The sequence below is a fragment of the Hypanus sabinus genome, chromosome 1 (genome assembly GCF_030144855.1).
Source record: "Hypanus sabinus isolate sHypSab1 chromosome 1, sHypSab1.hap1, whole genome shotgun sequence".
Taxonomy (NCBI): domain Eukaryota; kingdom Metazoa; phylum Chordata; class Chondrichthyes; order Myliobatiformes; family Dasyatidae; genus Hypanus; species Hypanus sabinus.
The window spans coordinates 186,325,747-186,341,663 of record NC_082706.1 but is presented as its reverse complement, the minus strand read 5'-3'; the positions used below and the strand labels follow the sequence as shown (position 1 = coordinate 186,341,663).

At 39.0% G+C, this 15,917-nt stretch overlaps 1 protein-coding gene across 7 annotated transcripts in view; it reads left to right on the top strand.

The window, feature by feature from the left end:
• pex2 (peroxisomal biogenesis factor 2) overlaps positions 1 to 5,599 on the top strand; it is a 34,388-nt gene extending 28,789 nt beyond the window's left edge. For all 7 annotated transcript variants that reach the window (XM_059983393.1, XM_059983431.1, XM_059983417.1 and 4 more), the window contains one exon: positions 1,986 to 5,599. In XM_059983393.1, the coding sequence (XP_059839376.1) occupies positions 1,986 to 2,903 (918 nt within the window). In that variant the 3' untranslated portion in view covers positions 2,904 to 5,599. The remainder of the gene's footprint in view (positions 1 to 1,985) is intronic.
• Positions 5,600 to 15,917: the final 10,318 nt, after the last annotated feature.

Sequence of the window (15,917 nt, the reverse complement as noted above, 5' to 3'; positions counted from 1 at the left end):
TTCAGACTCTACCAGTAAAGAACCATGAAACTTAGTTCCTGTCTCCAGTGTTTTTATTAAATAACATAGTTGTGTAAACAGGCCACATATACAACAGTTTCCCATTCAGGAATCTGGTTTTAGTATTAAAATGGCTATACAAAGTGACTCCGTAGAATTGAGCACAGTTCAAACTCAAAGGAGTTGAGCTGCATTGTCAAAGATGCCTTCTTTCAGACTGACATTAAAACAACATCCTGTCTGACCTATGAGTAGTGTTGATCTGAGACAAGCAAGGGAGCTATTCTGGAACAGTATTTATGACTTGACCTATTTTGACATCTTCTACAAATATGGCTTTTTTTTAACAGAATACTGGAGGCCTTGATGTTCTCTCAAATCCTGATATTCTTTCTTGTTCTCCATCGCTATGACTGTTTATTACCATCACTTTATTCATCAAGGTTATACATCATTTTAACCTTTATTATTCCAGTGCTTTCCTAGCTTTCCAAATATCTAAAATTTCAGTCCATGCAGAACCATTGCTAAACCAAGTCCTACTTGCCTATCATCTGCATTTACTCTTGGTTCTCAGCCACATACTTAAACATTCTCAACCTTGTGTTTAAATCCCTCTGTGTCCTTACTCTATCACAGTTCCAACAACATAATTTCTCCTATCCTTTTTTTCTGTGATCTCTAGAATGGTGTGCATTATTCATCCCTCCATCCCTCCATTTGACCCAAGCAGAGTCAGGATCAGGTCTTTTTAATCACTGACATATGTTGTGAAATTTGTTGTTTTGCAGCAGCAGTATGACTCAAGCAGCATGATTTCAAATGTTTTAGCTCACCTTGGTATAAGGACCAAAAGCCTTTTCATCTCTCCCAATCCATCTTCCCCTTTATGACGATTTTGGAACTCATCCCTTTTGCTCTGCTTTTTCTCGTCCTTCTTGCTATAATTTGAGGAGCATATTTTTGTTTATGCCCCCAACTAATTTGGAATGTTATCCTTAATTAAAAGGATTATATAAAATCAAGATCATTGCTAAATGCAGATTTTCACACAATGGGATGTAACTGAAAGCTCTTGCTTTCAATTGATTGTAAAATACATTACTTATCAAAACTGCTGGTCAATTAATTAGCTTCAGAGTGAAGAATCTTTTGTCATTTTGACTAAAACTAGTAATGTAGTTTCTTTGGTTTATTTTAGCTCATAACTCAAATTATCTTCCTCTACAGCATCCTCCAATGAATGTGGTTAGCCAAGAATGTATTTGTATCAAGCACATGTGGTGAAGAAAGTGTTCTAAATTAAGTAACTAAATGTTTGGCTGTCCCAATAATGGAATCTATATTGCCATATGTCATGGGTATTCAGTGGGATCCAGTACTACTAGTAACTGACTCCTATTAAAATGAAATTCTGTAAAACAGCACCTTGCATTTATGTATTTTCAGTACAGCTTTTTTTCCCTTTAATTTTATGTGGTGGATATCTTGATAGTAATCAAATATTTTGTAGAACTGTGACTAATATTTGAATTATCGGTTGATTCAAACAATGTTCATCAAGTATGACGTTTCATTCCAGTACTGGGGTAATGTTGCACTGTCAGAGATGTTAGCTTTTAGATGAGATGTTAAACTGAAACCCCAATTTGGATGAGATGCCAGATTTAGTCCTTGTCTTCTTTTGTGAATATGTTGAATTATGAGCACCCTCTTAAAGAAAAGTAGGACAGAATTAAAATGATCATATTGCTGATTGTAGCAGTTTGTCATGTGCATTACCCACTATGTTACCCTCTCTTACAATGGTGACTTCATTTTAAATAATTTTCATTGCCTGTGAAGCAGTTTGAGACATCGGAACTTGATGTGTTAAGGTACTTAAGACATTACATAATTTTGGTAAGTAGTTTTTTTCATATTTGTTTTGCTTGTCATTGGTGTTTCAGTTTTTCACTTCATCAATATTTCAATTTTTTTTGTAGGTTTCTGAAAACATGGATTCCATGGAAGACAACTTAAGTACCCTGCCTCCAGTACTAAGAATAAGCCAACTGGATGCTTTCGAACTGGATAGAGCCTTAGAACAGCTGGTGTGGTCCCAATTTGCCCAGTGTTTCCAGTGTTTTAAACCTGGCTTGCTTACAAACTTTGAACCAGAACTGAAAGCAATCCTGCAAATTTTGTTATGGAGATTTACAGTCTATTCTCAAAATGCAACAGTTGGCCAGACACTTCTGAACATCAGATATAAAAATGACTTGTCTCAAGGACAACAATACAAACCAATGAGTAAACGTCAGAAGCTGTGGTATGCATTGTGTACCATTGGAGGGAAGTGGCTGCAAGAGAGAGCCCATGATTTAATTAGTCGTTCCCCAGAGTCAATTATCCACAAGTTTAAATATTTCATAACTTTTTCATTTGGACTTCTGAAAGTTGCTGGACTACTGAATTTTTTGATCTTTCTTCAGAATGGTAGATTTGCCACATTTCCAGAACGACTTATAGGAATCAGAGCTGTGTTCTGCAAACCTCAAGGTGTTCGTCAAGTTGGTTTTGAATATATGAATCGGGAACTTTTATGGCATGGCTTTGCTGAATTCTTAATATTTCTTCTGCCACTGATTAATACCAGAAAGCTGAAAGTAATTGTTTCATCATGGTTCCTTCCAGTAGGCCATATCCAAGACACTGATGGCACACTATCAATCCACTGTAAAGAATGTGCCATTTGTGGTGATTGGCCAACAATGCCTCATGTAATTGGTTGTAAGCACGTCTTTTGTTATTACTGCATTCAGAGTAATTATCTATCTGATGCATACTTTACTTGTCCTAAATGCAGTACTGAAATCCAAAATATAGTACCTTTGACATCTAACATTCACCAATCAATCTAATGCAGATTTGCCTAAAGGCCACTTTGGAATTTGAATATGTTATCTAGGTTGACATCTCAATGCCTTATTAAAGGACAAGACACAGATGCAACCTTTGGTGGCCAGATGTATGTGAAAATTTAATTATATTGTTTACTGACCTAGTATTTGAACTAAATCAGCTGTTTCAGAGATGGAACAAATGACAAGGTGATCCACTTCATTTACCATTTATGGTATCCTTGACACATCATGAGGACATCATAAAAGCAGCTCCTTTCCAAATAAAATACTCAAATTGACCATTTTTTATTCCAGAGTGTGTGGTTTGTGATTCTACATGATGCACAAGTAGATGGATGGTAACTCTTGTTTAAAAAAAATCCTTTACTCTGACTAACTTGAGAACCATTGTATGTCTGAAACAGCTGTGGCATTGAGAAGTCATGAATGAAAGGGTTATCATAAAAGCAGCAATTGAAGGCTCTGGGCCTGTACACGCTGGAATTAAGAGTAAGGGGGGATCTCGTTGAAACCTATCGAATGTTGAAAGGGCTAGATTGGGTGAATGTGAAAAAGTTGTTTCCTTTGGTGGAGGAATTTAGGATCGGGGGCACAGCCTCAATATAAAGGGACATCCATTTAGAACAGAGATGTGGAGAAAGTTCTTTATCCAGAGTGTGATAAACGTGTGGAATTTGTTCCCACAGGTAACTGGGTGCATTTAAGGAGGAGGTCGACAGGTTCTTGATTAGTCAGAACAAAGGTTATGGAGACAAAGCAGGAGAATGGGGTTGAGAGGGAAATGGATCAGTCATGATAAAATGGCGGAGCAGACTAGTTGGGCTAAATGGGTTAATTTTGCTCCTATGTCTTTCGGTCTAAGTTCATGAAACAAGGCTTCAATGTACATCATTTCCCATTTCTGCCCTTCACCAATTGGTTGCAAGTAATTGCTAATTAACATCAAGTGTAACAATTAACATTAAATTCTCCAAGTTTATCTTGTCTTAAATTTCCTATCCAGGGAGCAACTATCATTTCTAGAGGTGATTTTTTTTTAATTGTAGATGCAGAAAATCTGAAACAAAAAATATAAAATGCTGGTAAAGTTCTGTAGGTCAGCAGCATCTTTCCTGAGATTTGACTCATTGAATGAATGCAAATTCTGTTGATTTACATGCCGCATGTATATTGGGCAACTGTCCATGCTCAGTCCACATGTGTGATGTTCTTTTTGGGTGCTGCTAAGGTGTTGGAGCCTTTCAGTTAGGGTAGTCAGTGTAATGGACCAGTCAGAATCAGTGGTTGCCACTTTATATTGGGTACATTCATCCTCCTGTGGCTGACTGATTGAATACTTGTATTTATCTTGCTTCTCACCATCCCTCCTGGATGAGCTACGTTTTATTCCTGTATCTAATGGCACCATCAACCTCAGCACATTCTCTTCAACAAATATTCTATAAAGCATCAGTTGTTGCGAGTTCAACAAATGTGGTCCATCCATATTTGATAACCTCTTTCAGGTATTCAGTAACTTTGTTCCGCCCATATTAATCAGTGGAGCACTGTCTGGGGATTTGTACAACAGTTTCATTATGTATTTCACGCCACCTGCACATTTTAACCCACTGCTGTCTTCCATACGTGGTAGGGTACAGAGGACACCATGGTAGTAGTGCAGTCATAAATTGTGATTTCCATTGATTCTTTCAGCTTGCCCAAGACTTGATCACTTGTCCTCACGAAAGTCTTTGAGCCCAATCCTCTGCCCATTTCTGGATCTCCTGTGCTTTTCCAATTGCATAATATTTTTCAGGTAGCTATCAGGCTCCCTCTGACATCACCTGCCACATATTCATTATCTATAATACTTCTGCTTCATCTGAGTGCATGTGACTGTTTCTTCTGAAACTCATTAATAGTTCCAGATACAGCCTGTTCTAAGTACAGCTAAATGTATTTGACCTTCCAGCTTGGGAAAGCCAGCTGTCATTGTGGTTCCTGGAGTACAGAACACTTGTTGTTCCCTATTATAGAGTCTGTCGAAAATAATAATGGGAGGCTTCCTTCAGAATTAGATGATAATGTCATGAGGATCTTAAAACTAATTCAAAAAACTGAGTGGCTCTGCTTTGTTTCCTTATAGGCTCAGAAACTATCCAACCAACTGCTCATGCTAGTTCATTGATGCAGCTGGCTGAATTTTTTTCACAGCATTTGCTATTTTTGATATACTTGTATTTAGTGATTGAAAATCCCTGAAAATGGATGGTTTCTGGTAATGTTATCCCATCTACTTGGCACATTAATCCACAAATGAATACTAATTTTGATAGAATCATGTAGCACTTGCTAACTGTATCCGTTACGATTTCTGCTGAAGTAGTTGACATCTTGACCTAAAAGAAATCTTCCCCAGCCTACCTTGTTGATGTCTTTCATCTTTGTACTAAAGTCTTTGTAACTAACATAATTAAACACTGTAAATTTACATTTCTGTGCCCTTAAATTCGGCCATCATTGGAAAACCTATATATTTAAATGAAATTTTGTGTCTTTTCATTAGAAACAACATAAAATTAACAAAATAATGAATCGTGTACATGTCCATTAAGTATAAAGCATTAACATAACAGCCACTGAGAAAGTATTTAAACATGTTGTATAAATTCTTGTAATGGAAATAAAATGATTTGCACATCTTTTCACTATTAGTACGAATGAGTAAATTTGTTAGTTATTTTAGAAAATACTATGACTGCTTCTGCTTTAAATTATACTTTAATACTGTAAAGTGGATCGCCTAAAATTCAAAACTTCAACTTTCCTTCTGATCATGAATTCATCAATTTTCATGAGAAATCACCTTCATTGCATATATTCAGCCGATTACAGTTTTACTGAATTAAGTTAGATGAAGATAACAAACGTTGACAATCTGAGGAATGTGAGAAAAGAAAAATTTTGTGCTCATTGTTTTTAAATCATTTGAGTACTCGGTTGCTATTAGCATTTCAACAGAACCAACTGTTAATCAGCCTGGTGTTTTCTTTAACTCCTTCACTCATCAGTTTACTTTCTGTGCTAATCAGGCTGCATGGAGATGATTCTTAGCCTTTTTTCCTTGAATTGAAAATTAATGTTCTTGTAAAATTGATCAGGAAAATATATTAATTAAAAGTTATAAAGCTGCCAGACTAACAAAATCAAAAGTATATTTTATTTGAATATTCAGATGTGAAACATAATGTTCCACACATGTTAACTACGCTGTTTACCAATGTCTATATGGTTTCTTTCGAAAGCTTAAGAGGTTGATCTGTCTAGTGGCTGAATGTAAGTATGAGTATAGGAAGCACTATAATGGGCTGAGTGCTAAAGCAAGTCAAATACAAAATTCAAAATGCTTTGTGTTTTCTAGATGAACATTTAGACATGTTGAAAACTCTTGCCAATGGTACTGTCTCATTGCTAGTTTTTTGCAGCCTCTATCATGCACAATTTATATTACCCATAATCTCACAGTTTTGTAACAGTTCTTAGTCTTTCTGTGATTGCATCTTTTACTGTATATATTAGTGTACATTCTAAGTGAGTATTACAAAAGGAAGTGCCCATTCACTTGAATTCAGAGCCCCAAACAGTCCTTCCAGGTGAGGCAGCACTTGACCTGCAAATCTGTTGGGATCACCTACTGTATCTGGTATTTCTGCATTGGTGAGATCCAATGTAATTTGGGGGACTGCTTTGTGAGCACTTCCACCCCATTCACAAAAAGCACAACTTCCCAGTTGCCCACCATTTTAATTCATATCCCCATACTTCTGCCACATTGAGACCACACTCAGAGTGGAGGAGCAACATCTCATACTCCATCCAGCTAGCTCCAAACAATGGCATGAACATCAATTTCTCCCTCCAGTAATATCTTTTCCTCTCCCTACCCTTCTTCAGTTCACCACTCTGACCTCTTCTCACCTGCCTATCACCTCTCCATGCTGCCCTTTCTCCCAGGGTTCACTCTCCTCTCCCATCAAATTTTTTGTTCTCCAGCCCTTTGCCATTTCCACCTAGCTCTTCCCAGTTTCTAATTTCAACCCCTCCCTCCCACCTAACTTCACCCATCATCATCCAGCTTGTCCTTCCCCACCCCCGGCTTTTTATTCTGGCATCTTTTTCTTTCTAGTGCTGATAAAGGGTCTTGGCCCAAAACATCATTATTCATTTCCATAGGTGTTGCCTGACATGTTGCATTCCTTCAGCATTTTGTGTATGTTTCTCATCTAGAAAACAGGAGGATACCACAGGGAATGGTGCCGGTTACTTAGCTATTTCTAATCTATTCAATTACAATTCAGGACATGCTGCAAGGTTAGTGAAGTGAGGGTTAGGGTTTTTGTTGCAAGTAGTATGAAGTACCGAGGTTTTGATGCACATTTGCAAGTGTAGTTATCTTTACAGCTGGTATACCAAGCACAGTTTTGGTCTCCATATTCAGTCTACATTGGCAACTGCAAAGAGTTCATTGGTTGATTCCAGAGATGGTGATTAATTGAACCTATACTTGAAGTTTAGAATGAGATGCAATTTAAATGAAGCAAGTTTCTGAAGGATATTTTCTGAATGAACAGATGTTTCCTCTAGAAGGGTGATCCAGAATTAGAGCTACGGCTTCAGAATATAATCCATTTAATAGAGAGATGTGAAGGAATTTCTTCTCTGAGTGTCTTGAATCTTTGAAGTTCTCTATCCCAAAGCAACCATTGAATATATTCAAGATTATTATTGACAGCAGTTTGAACTAAGAGGAAGTTAGCTGGAAACTGGGGTTAAGCCAAGAACTGATCAGCAATTTTATTGAGTGGTGCAGCCATCTCAGGGAACAGCAACAAACTCTTACTGCTATTTCTTACATACTTTCAGCATATTTCCTCATAATCCAATCAATTTGCAGTTAGTCTGCAGCCAGAGTTGGAGCTTCCTGTTCTTTTCCTGGAAATAGTTCAAGAACATGGCTCTTACATCTTCAAACAATCCTCCACTGTATAGCTTTCTGTTCCCAGTCACTGCAGACAAGTCATTGGCAACTATGTGTTTAAAATTTATCAATTAATGACTTGGTAAATGAATAACAACACAGCTAATGTTATAAATACATATTACAGGAAAGAGCAAGCTAACTTATGAAATACTGTCCATTGCAAACAGCTTGTGCTGTCTTAATACAAGCAGTTACAACATGGAACATAAACCAGTAGAGCACAGGAACAGGTCCTTTAGCCCTCAGTATTGTGCTGAACCAAATAAATCAGTAATCAGATGGTCAACTAAACTAATCTGTCTAAACAATGTCCATATCTTTCAATTTCCTCGCATTTCTCGGGCCCATATAAACATCTCTTAAGGGTCCCTAATCTGCCTTTACCACCACCCAAAGCAGTGCAATCCTGGCACCCATCACTTTTTTTTTAATTGCCCCTCCCATCTTTGAAATTCCCCCTTCACCTTAAATGCATACCCTCTGGTATTAGCCATTTAAAACTTAGGAAACTAATATTGTGTCTGGCCTATGCCTTGCAATCTTATAAACTTCTGGTAGATCTCACTCTAATCCAGGGAACATCAGAATCAGATTAAAATCACTGGCATATGTCATGATATTCATTGACTTTCAGGCTGCAGTACAATGAAATAGAGAAAAATGCTGAATTACAGTAAGTATATATGTCTATTAAATAGGCATGTTAAAAATTAGTGCAAAAAATACAAATAAAAGTAGTGAGGTAGTGTTCATAGTTTCAACGTCCATTTAGTAATGGTAGAGGGGAAGAAGCTGTTCTGAATCACTGAGTGCATACCGTCAGGCTTCTGTGCCCTCTTCCTGATAGTGGCAATGAGAAGAGGGCATGTCCTGGGTGGGTGGTGAGGGTCTTTAATGATGGATGCCATCTTCCCAATACACCATTCTTAGAGAATTAGAATTGAAATCACTTTATTGCCAGTATGTGAAGCAAAAACCACAGGGCAATACCATAACAGACAGAATGGCTACCAACAATTTACAAGACAATAATGCAAACAGCCATGAGCAATCAACATTTAGCAGAACAGTCACATTCACAAACCTAAACAATCAAATTTACTAAATGTGAGCTTATGAACAGACTCAATAATTATCAACAGAACAAGGGGAGAAAAAAGGACCATTGAACAGATGTTGTACAGGGACAGATGAGGTACTACACCTAAGTGAGTTTTGTTGAGAACCTGAATAGCTACAGGAAAGAAGCTTCAGAGATCCTGGTGATGATGGACTTGCAACGTCTCCCTGATGGCAATTTGGTAAATAAATGACTGCTAGTGTGGGATGAGTCAGCAGTAATTTTTTCAGCTCTATTCTTCGCTCTGGGAATAAACGGGTCTCTTAATTTGGTAGCTAACAGCTAATGACCTCTACTGAATGTGCCACTCACTGCAACCTAGACTTGAGAGGGTAAGAACACAAGGTATAGGAGCAGAATCAGGCCATTTTGACCATCGAGTCTGCTCCACCATTTCATCATGGCTGATCCAGTTTTCCTCTCAGCCACAGTCTCCTGCCTTCCCGTATCCCTCCATGCCCTGACCAATCAAGAATCTATCAACCTTTGCCTTAAATGTACCTAAAGACTGGACCTCCACAGATTCACCACTAACTGGCAAAAGAAATCCTTCTCATTTCTGTTCTAAAAAATGCTTCAATGTTCTGAGGCTGTGTCCTCTGATCCTAGTTTAATGTTAGCTTTGACTTCTCTTATTAGCCATGGTTAATTCTTGTTGCCTTTAGAATACTTCTTCCTATTTGTCTTCTGAATTGCTTCCAGAAATTCCAGTCATTAGCAGGGATGACGGCAGAGCAGCACTGTTCTTTTTTAATCAATTTTGGCCAACACCTCTCTCATGCCTCTAATTTTCTTTATTCCACTGTAACACTGATGCAGCTGACTTTAGCTTCTCCTCAAATTTCATGGATAATTTGATCATATTATGATCACTTTACCCTAAGGGTTCTTTTACCTTAAGATCTCTAATCAATTCTGGTTCATTGCACAACACCCAATTCAGAATAGCTGAACCCCTAGTGGGTTCAACCATGAACTGCTCTAAAAAGCCATCTCCTAAGCATTCCAGAAGTACCCCCCTTAAGATCTAGCACCAGACTGATTTTTCTCAATCTTCCTGCATATTGAAATCCTCCATGACTATTGTAACATTGCCCTTTTGGATGCATTTTCTATCTCCCATTGTAATTTGTAGACCACATTCTTACTACTGTTTGGGGGTTTGTATACAACTCCCCCATGGTTTTTTTTAACCCTTGCCATTTCTTAGCGCTACCCACAACAATTCAACACCCTCTGACTCTATGTCACCTCTTTCTAATGATTTGATTTCATTTTTTTTAAACCAACCAAGCCTCTGCCTACCTGCCTATCCTTTCAATAAAATGTGTATCCTTGGATGTTAAACTCCCAGCGATAATCTTCTTTCAGACATGATTCAGAGATGCCAATATCATGCCTGCCAATCTGTAACTGTGCTACAAGTTCATCTACCTTATTCCATATACTGCAAGCATTCAAATATAACACTTTTAGTCTCATATTTACCTTTTTTGGCTTTGCCTGCCTTTTACATTGCAACTTGTGCCGTTCACTGCAATTGGCCCCATCATCAGCCTCTCGTCTCTAGGTGTCTCACTATACATTGCCTCTGTTTGTAAACCAACTACCTCATCTTTAGCACTGTACCTCCGGTCCTGATCCTCCTGCCAATTCAGTAATTCAGTTTAAAAGCTCCTGGACAACTTTACCAAACCTGCCCTCAAAGCGTGGTTACATTTTCAATGATGGTTGAGTAGTAGTTTTATGAGACATTATTGAAAATAATTACGTTTTCTGAAATTAAAAACAAAAGTAAAAAAAAAGTTCGCAGCATGTGTAGATTAAAACTGTTAGTACATCAAGCTGATAACTTTTTTTCAGTTCTGCTCAAACTCTAATCAGTATCCACAAAATCTGGCTTTTGCAAAACCTGTGTAATTTCCGTAAGTTAGCTGTTACAGAATTTTCTGGGAGAACATTGGATAGTTTACTGCACAAGACCATTTTGATGCTTAAATAATGAAAAAGATTGCAGGAAGGAAATGATGTGCTAAAAGTAGATGTGAATTTGCATTGTTTTACTATTAGCCTCAAAAATAAACTCAATGAAACACTGCTCACGAATTGCAGCAATGGTATTAAGTTATGGAGTGAGGAAACAACAAGTTAACATGGCATCACTTGAGATGTTCCCTTTACCAGAAGTTTGTGTCAAATGCAAACATTTAAATATTCTGTAAATGAGCAGTACAGCACCTAAAACAAAACCTTTGGCCAATATAGTCTATGACAAAATGATTTAAACTGCCTACTAATATTGGCCTTTACTCGGACCATAGACCTCCTTACCCTTACTATCTATGTACCTTTCCAAACTTCTGTTAAATGTTGAAATTGAGCTTGCATGCACCTGGCAGTTGTTCCACACTCTCATGACCCTCTGAGTGATGAAGCTTTCCCTCATATTCCCCTTAAACTTTTCACCCTTCACTCTTAACCTATGACCTCTAGTTGTAGTCACACCCAACCTCAGTGGAAAGAGCCTGCTTGCATTTACCCTATCCATACCCCTCATAATGTTATATACCTCCATCAAATCCCTCTCAAACTTCTACATTCTAAAAGAATACAGTCCTAACCTATTCAATCTTTTCTTATAACTCAGGTCCCCCAGACCTGGCAAAGTCCATGTGAATTTTTTTTTTCACTTTTTCAACCTTGGTAGGTGACCAAAACTGCACACAAAACTCGAAATTAGGTCTCATCAACTTCTACAACTTCAACGTAACATCGCGTTTCCTGTACCCAATACATTAACTTATGAAGGCCAATATGCCAAAAGCTTTCTTTAAGACCCTATTTACCTGTGACGCCACTTTCAATGATTATGGACCTATATTCCTAGATACTTTCATTCTACCACATGGTGCTGTGCCCTACCATTCTCTATGCAAGACCTACCGAAGTGCATTTGCTATTTTCAGCCCATTTTTCCTTCTGACGCAGACCCCTCTGCAAGCCATGATAGCCTTCCCCACTGTCGACTACTGGTGTCATCCGCAAATTTGCTGATCCAGTTAACCACATTATTGTCCAGATCATTGATATAGATGACAAACAACAAAGACCCAGCATCAATCCCTGTGACACACTACTAGCCACAGGCCTCCAGTCAAAGAGGCAAATCTCTGCTAAAACTGTCTGGCATCTCCCACAAAGTCAATATCTAATCCAATTTATTACCTCATCCTGAATGCTGAGCAACTGAACCTTCTTGACCAGACTCTCATGCAGGACCTTGTCAAATGCCTTACTAAAATCCATGTAGGCAACATCCACTGCCTTGCCTTCATATCACTTTTCTGGTAACTTCCTCAAAAAACTCAAGGAGCACCAAGCACAAAGCCATGCTGACTATCCTTACATTAGTCCATGTCTATCCAAACACTTGTGTATCTGGTCCCTCAGAATACCTCCCAGTAACTTTCCCACAACCGATGCAGACTCACCAGCCTATAATTTCCTGGTTTATGTTTAGAGCCTTTTTAAACAGCGGAACAAAATTGGATAACCTCAATCCTCTGGTACCTCTCCTGTTGCTAAAGGTCTTTTAAATATCTCTGCTAAGTGTCAGCAATTTCTGCACTTGCCTCCTTAGTGTCTGAGGGAACACCTTGTCAGGCCCAGGGGATATATCCACCCTGATTTGTCTCCTCCTTTGTCATCTGTACAGAGACTATGAAGTTGATGCCTCTTTGTCTTACTTCTATAGACTCTGTATCCGTCTTACAGATGCAAAGACTTCACTTAAGATCTTCCCCATCTGTTTTGGCTCCACACATTGACTTACAGAGGAATAATTTTGTCCTTTGCAATCCTTTTGCTCTTAACGCATCTGTAGAATCCCTTAAGATTCTCCTTCACCTTGTCTGCTAGAGCAACTATATGCCTTCTTTTAGCTTTCCTGATTTCTTTCTTAAGTGTTCTCTTGCATTTCTTATACTTCATAAAGCACATAATTTGCTCCTGCCTGCCTATACCTGTTCTGCACCTCCTTTTTTCTCTTAACCAGAGCTTCACTATCTCTTGAAAACTAAGGTTCTCTACACTTGTTACCTTTACCTTTTATTCTGACAGGAACATACAAGCTTTGTGCTCTAAAAATTTCATTTTTGAAGGCCTCCCTCTTTCCAAGTACACCTTTGTCAGAAAACAGCCTGTCTGAATCCACACTTGCCAGATCATTTCTGAAACTATCAAAACTGGACTTTCTCCAGTTTAGGATTTCAGTCCATGGAGCAGATAAATCTTTTTGTACATTTACTTTGAAGCTAATGGTATTGACGTCCTTGAATATAAAGTGTTCCCCTACACAAACTTCTGTCACCTGCCCTGTCTCGTTCCCTAATAACTGATCCAGTATCGCATTCTCTCTCATTGGGAATTTTATGTACTGATAAAGGAAACTTTCCTGAACACATTTATAAACACTATCCTATCTAGTCCTTTCACAAAATGAGATTCCCAGTCAATATAGAAAACGGACAGCACAATAAATGCCCTTCAGCCCACAAAGCTGTGCCTTTACCTTAAAAATTATCTAGGGTTACCCATAGCCCTCTATTTTTCTAAGCTCCATGCACCTTTCCAGGAGTCTCTTAAAAGACCCTATCGTATCCATCTCCACCACCGTTGCTGGCAGCCCATTCCACACACTCACCACTCTGCGTAAAAATCTTTCTCCTGACATCTCCTCTGTACCTACTTCCAAGCACCTTAAAACTGTGCCCTCTCATGTTAGCCATTTCAGCCCTGGGAAAAAGCCTCTGACTATCCAGACGATCTATGTGTCTCATCATCTTATACACCTCGATCAGGTCACCTTTCATCCTCAGTCACTCCAAGGAAAAAAGGACGAGTTCACTTAGCCTATTCTCATAAGTCATGCTCCCCAATCCGGGCAACATCCTTGTAAATCTCCTCTGCACCCTTTCAATGGTTTCCACATCCTTCCTGTAGTGAAGCGACCAGAACTGAGCACAGTATTCCAAGTGGGGTCTGACCAGGGTACTATATAGCTGCAACATTACCTCTTAGCTCTTAAACTCAATCCCACAATTCATGAAGGACAATGCGCTGTATGCTTTCTTAACCACAGAGTCAACCTGTGCAGCAGCTTTGAGTGTCCTATTGATTCAAACCCCAAGATCCCTCTGATCCACTACACAGCCAAGTCTTACCATTAATACAATATTCTGCCATCATATTTGACCTACCAAAATGAACGACTTCACAGTTATCTGGGTTGAACTCCATCTGCCACTTCTCAGCCAAGTTTTGCATCCTATCAGTGTCCCGTTGTAACCTCTGACAGCCCTCCAAACTATCCACAATACCCCCAACCTTTGTGTCATCAGCAAATTTACTAACCCATCTCTTCACTTCCTCAACCAAGTCATTTATAAAGATCACGAAAAGTAGGGGTCTTACAGAAATGTTAAAAATGTGGAGTGTTAAAATCACTTACTATAATAACCTTGTGTTTCTTGCAACAGTCTGTGATCTCTTTACAAAATTGTACCTCTAAATCCCTGGGTCTGTTTGGTGGTCTGTAATATAGCCCTATTAAAAGAGTTGTACCTTCCTCATTTCTCAGTTTCACCCATAACATCTCACTAGTTGAGTTCTTCAGTCTGTCCTGATGGAGCACTGCCATGACATTTTTCTTGACTAGTAACACCACCCTTCCTCCTTTAATCCCTTCTGCTCTGTTGTGTCTAGAACAACAGAACCCCAGAATATTGAGCTGCCAGTCCTGCCCCTTCTGCAACCAAATCTCACCAATGGCTGAAATGTCACAATTTCAGTGTTGATCCATGCCCTGAGCTGATTTGCCTTTCCTATGCATTGAAATATATGCAGTTCATGACACTAGTCACACAACATTTTGATTCCTAACTTTGTCTGAAGACTTACCATTATCTACCTCCACAACCTTTCCACTAACTGTTCTGGCACTCTGGTTCCCATCACCTTGCAACTCTAGTTTAAACCTCATCATGTAGCATCAACAAACCTTCCTGCTAGGATTTTTGTTCCCCTCCAGATCAGGCAAAAACTATCCATTCTGTAGAAATCCCACCTTGCCTGGAAGAGAGCCAATTGTTCCAAAATTCTGAAGCACTCCCTACTACACAAACTCCTTAGCCATGGTGTGTTAAACTGTATAATCTTCCTAATTCTGGTCTCACTAGCACATGGCACGGGTAGCAATCCTGAGATCACAACCTTGGAGGTTCTCCCTTTAACTTTGCACCCAACTCCCTGAATTCCCTATGCAGAACCTTGTCACTTGTTCTACCCGTGTCATTGGTACTCACATGTATCACGACCTCTGGCAGCTCACCCTCACACTTAATGCTGAGGACTTAATCCGAGATGTCCCTGACCCTGGCACCCAGGAGGCAACGTACTATCTGGGAACCTTGTTCTCACCCACAGAGCCTCCTGCCTGTCCCCCTATTGAGTGAATCCCCTCACACCACAGCACACCTCTTCACCACCACCACCACCACGCCTTCCGAGTCACAGAGGCAGGCAGACTCAGTGCCAGAGACCTGACCGCTGTGACATTCCTCTTGGAGGTCAAAGTCAAAGTAAGATATATGAACGTTTGTATTATCAGACTCCATACATGTCACTAAATACAACTCTGAGTTTCTTTTTCTCTGGCGTACTTAACAAATTTATAGAACAGTAACTCTAAGTGGTAAGCATCAGGAATTATGGATAGATAAATACTTTATTGATCTCAAAGGAAATTACAGTGCCACAGTAGCATCACAAATGCACAGTTATAAATGTTAGAAGAGAAGTAGAAAGAATA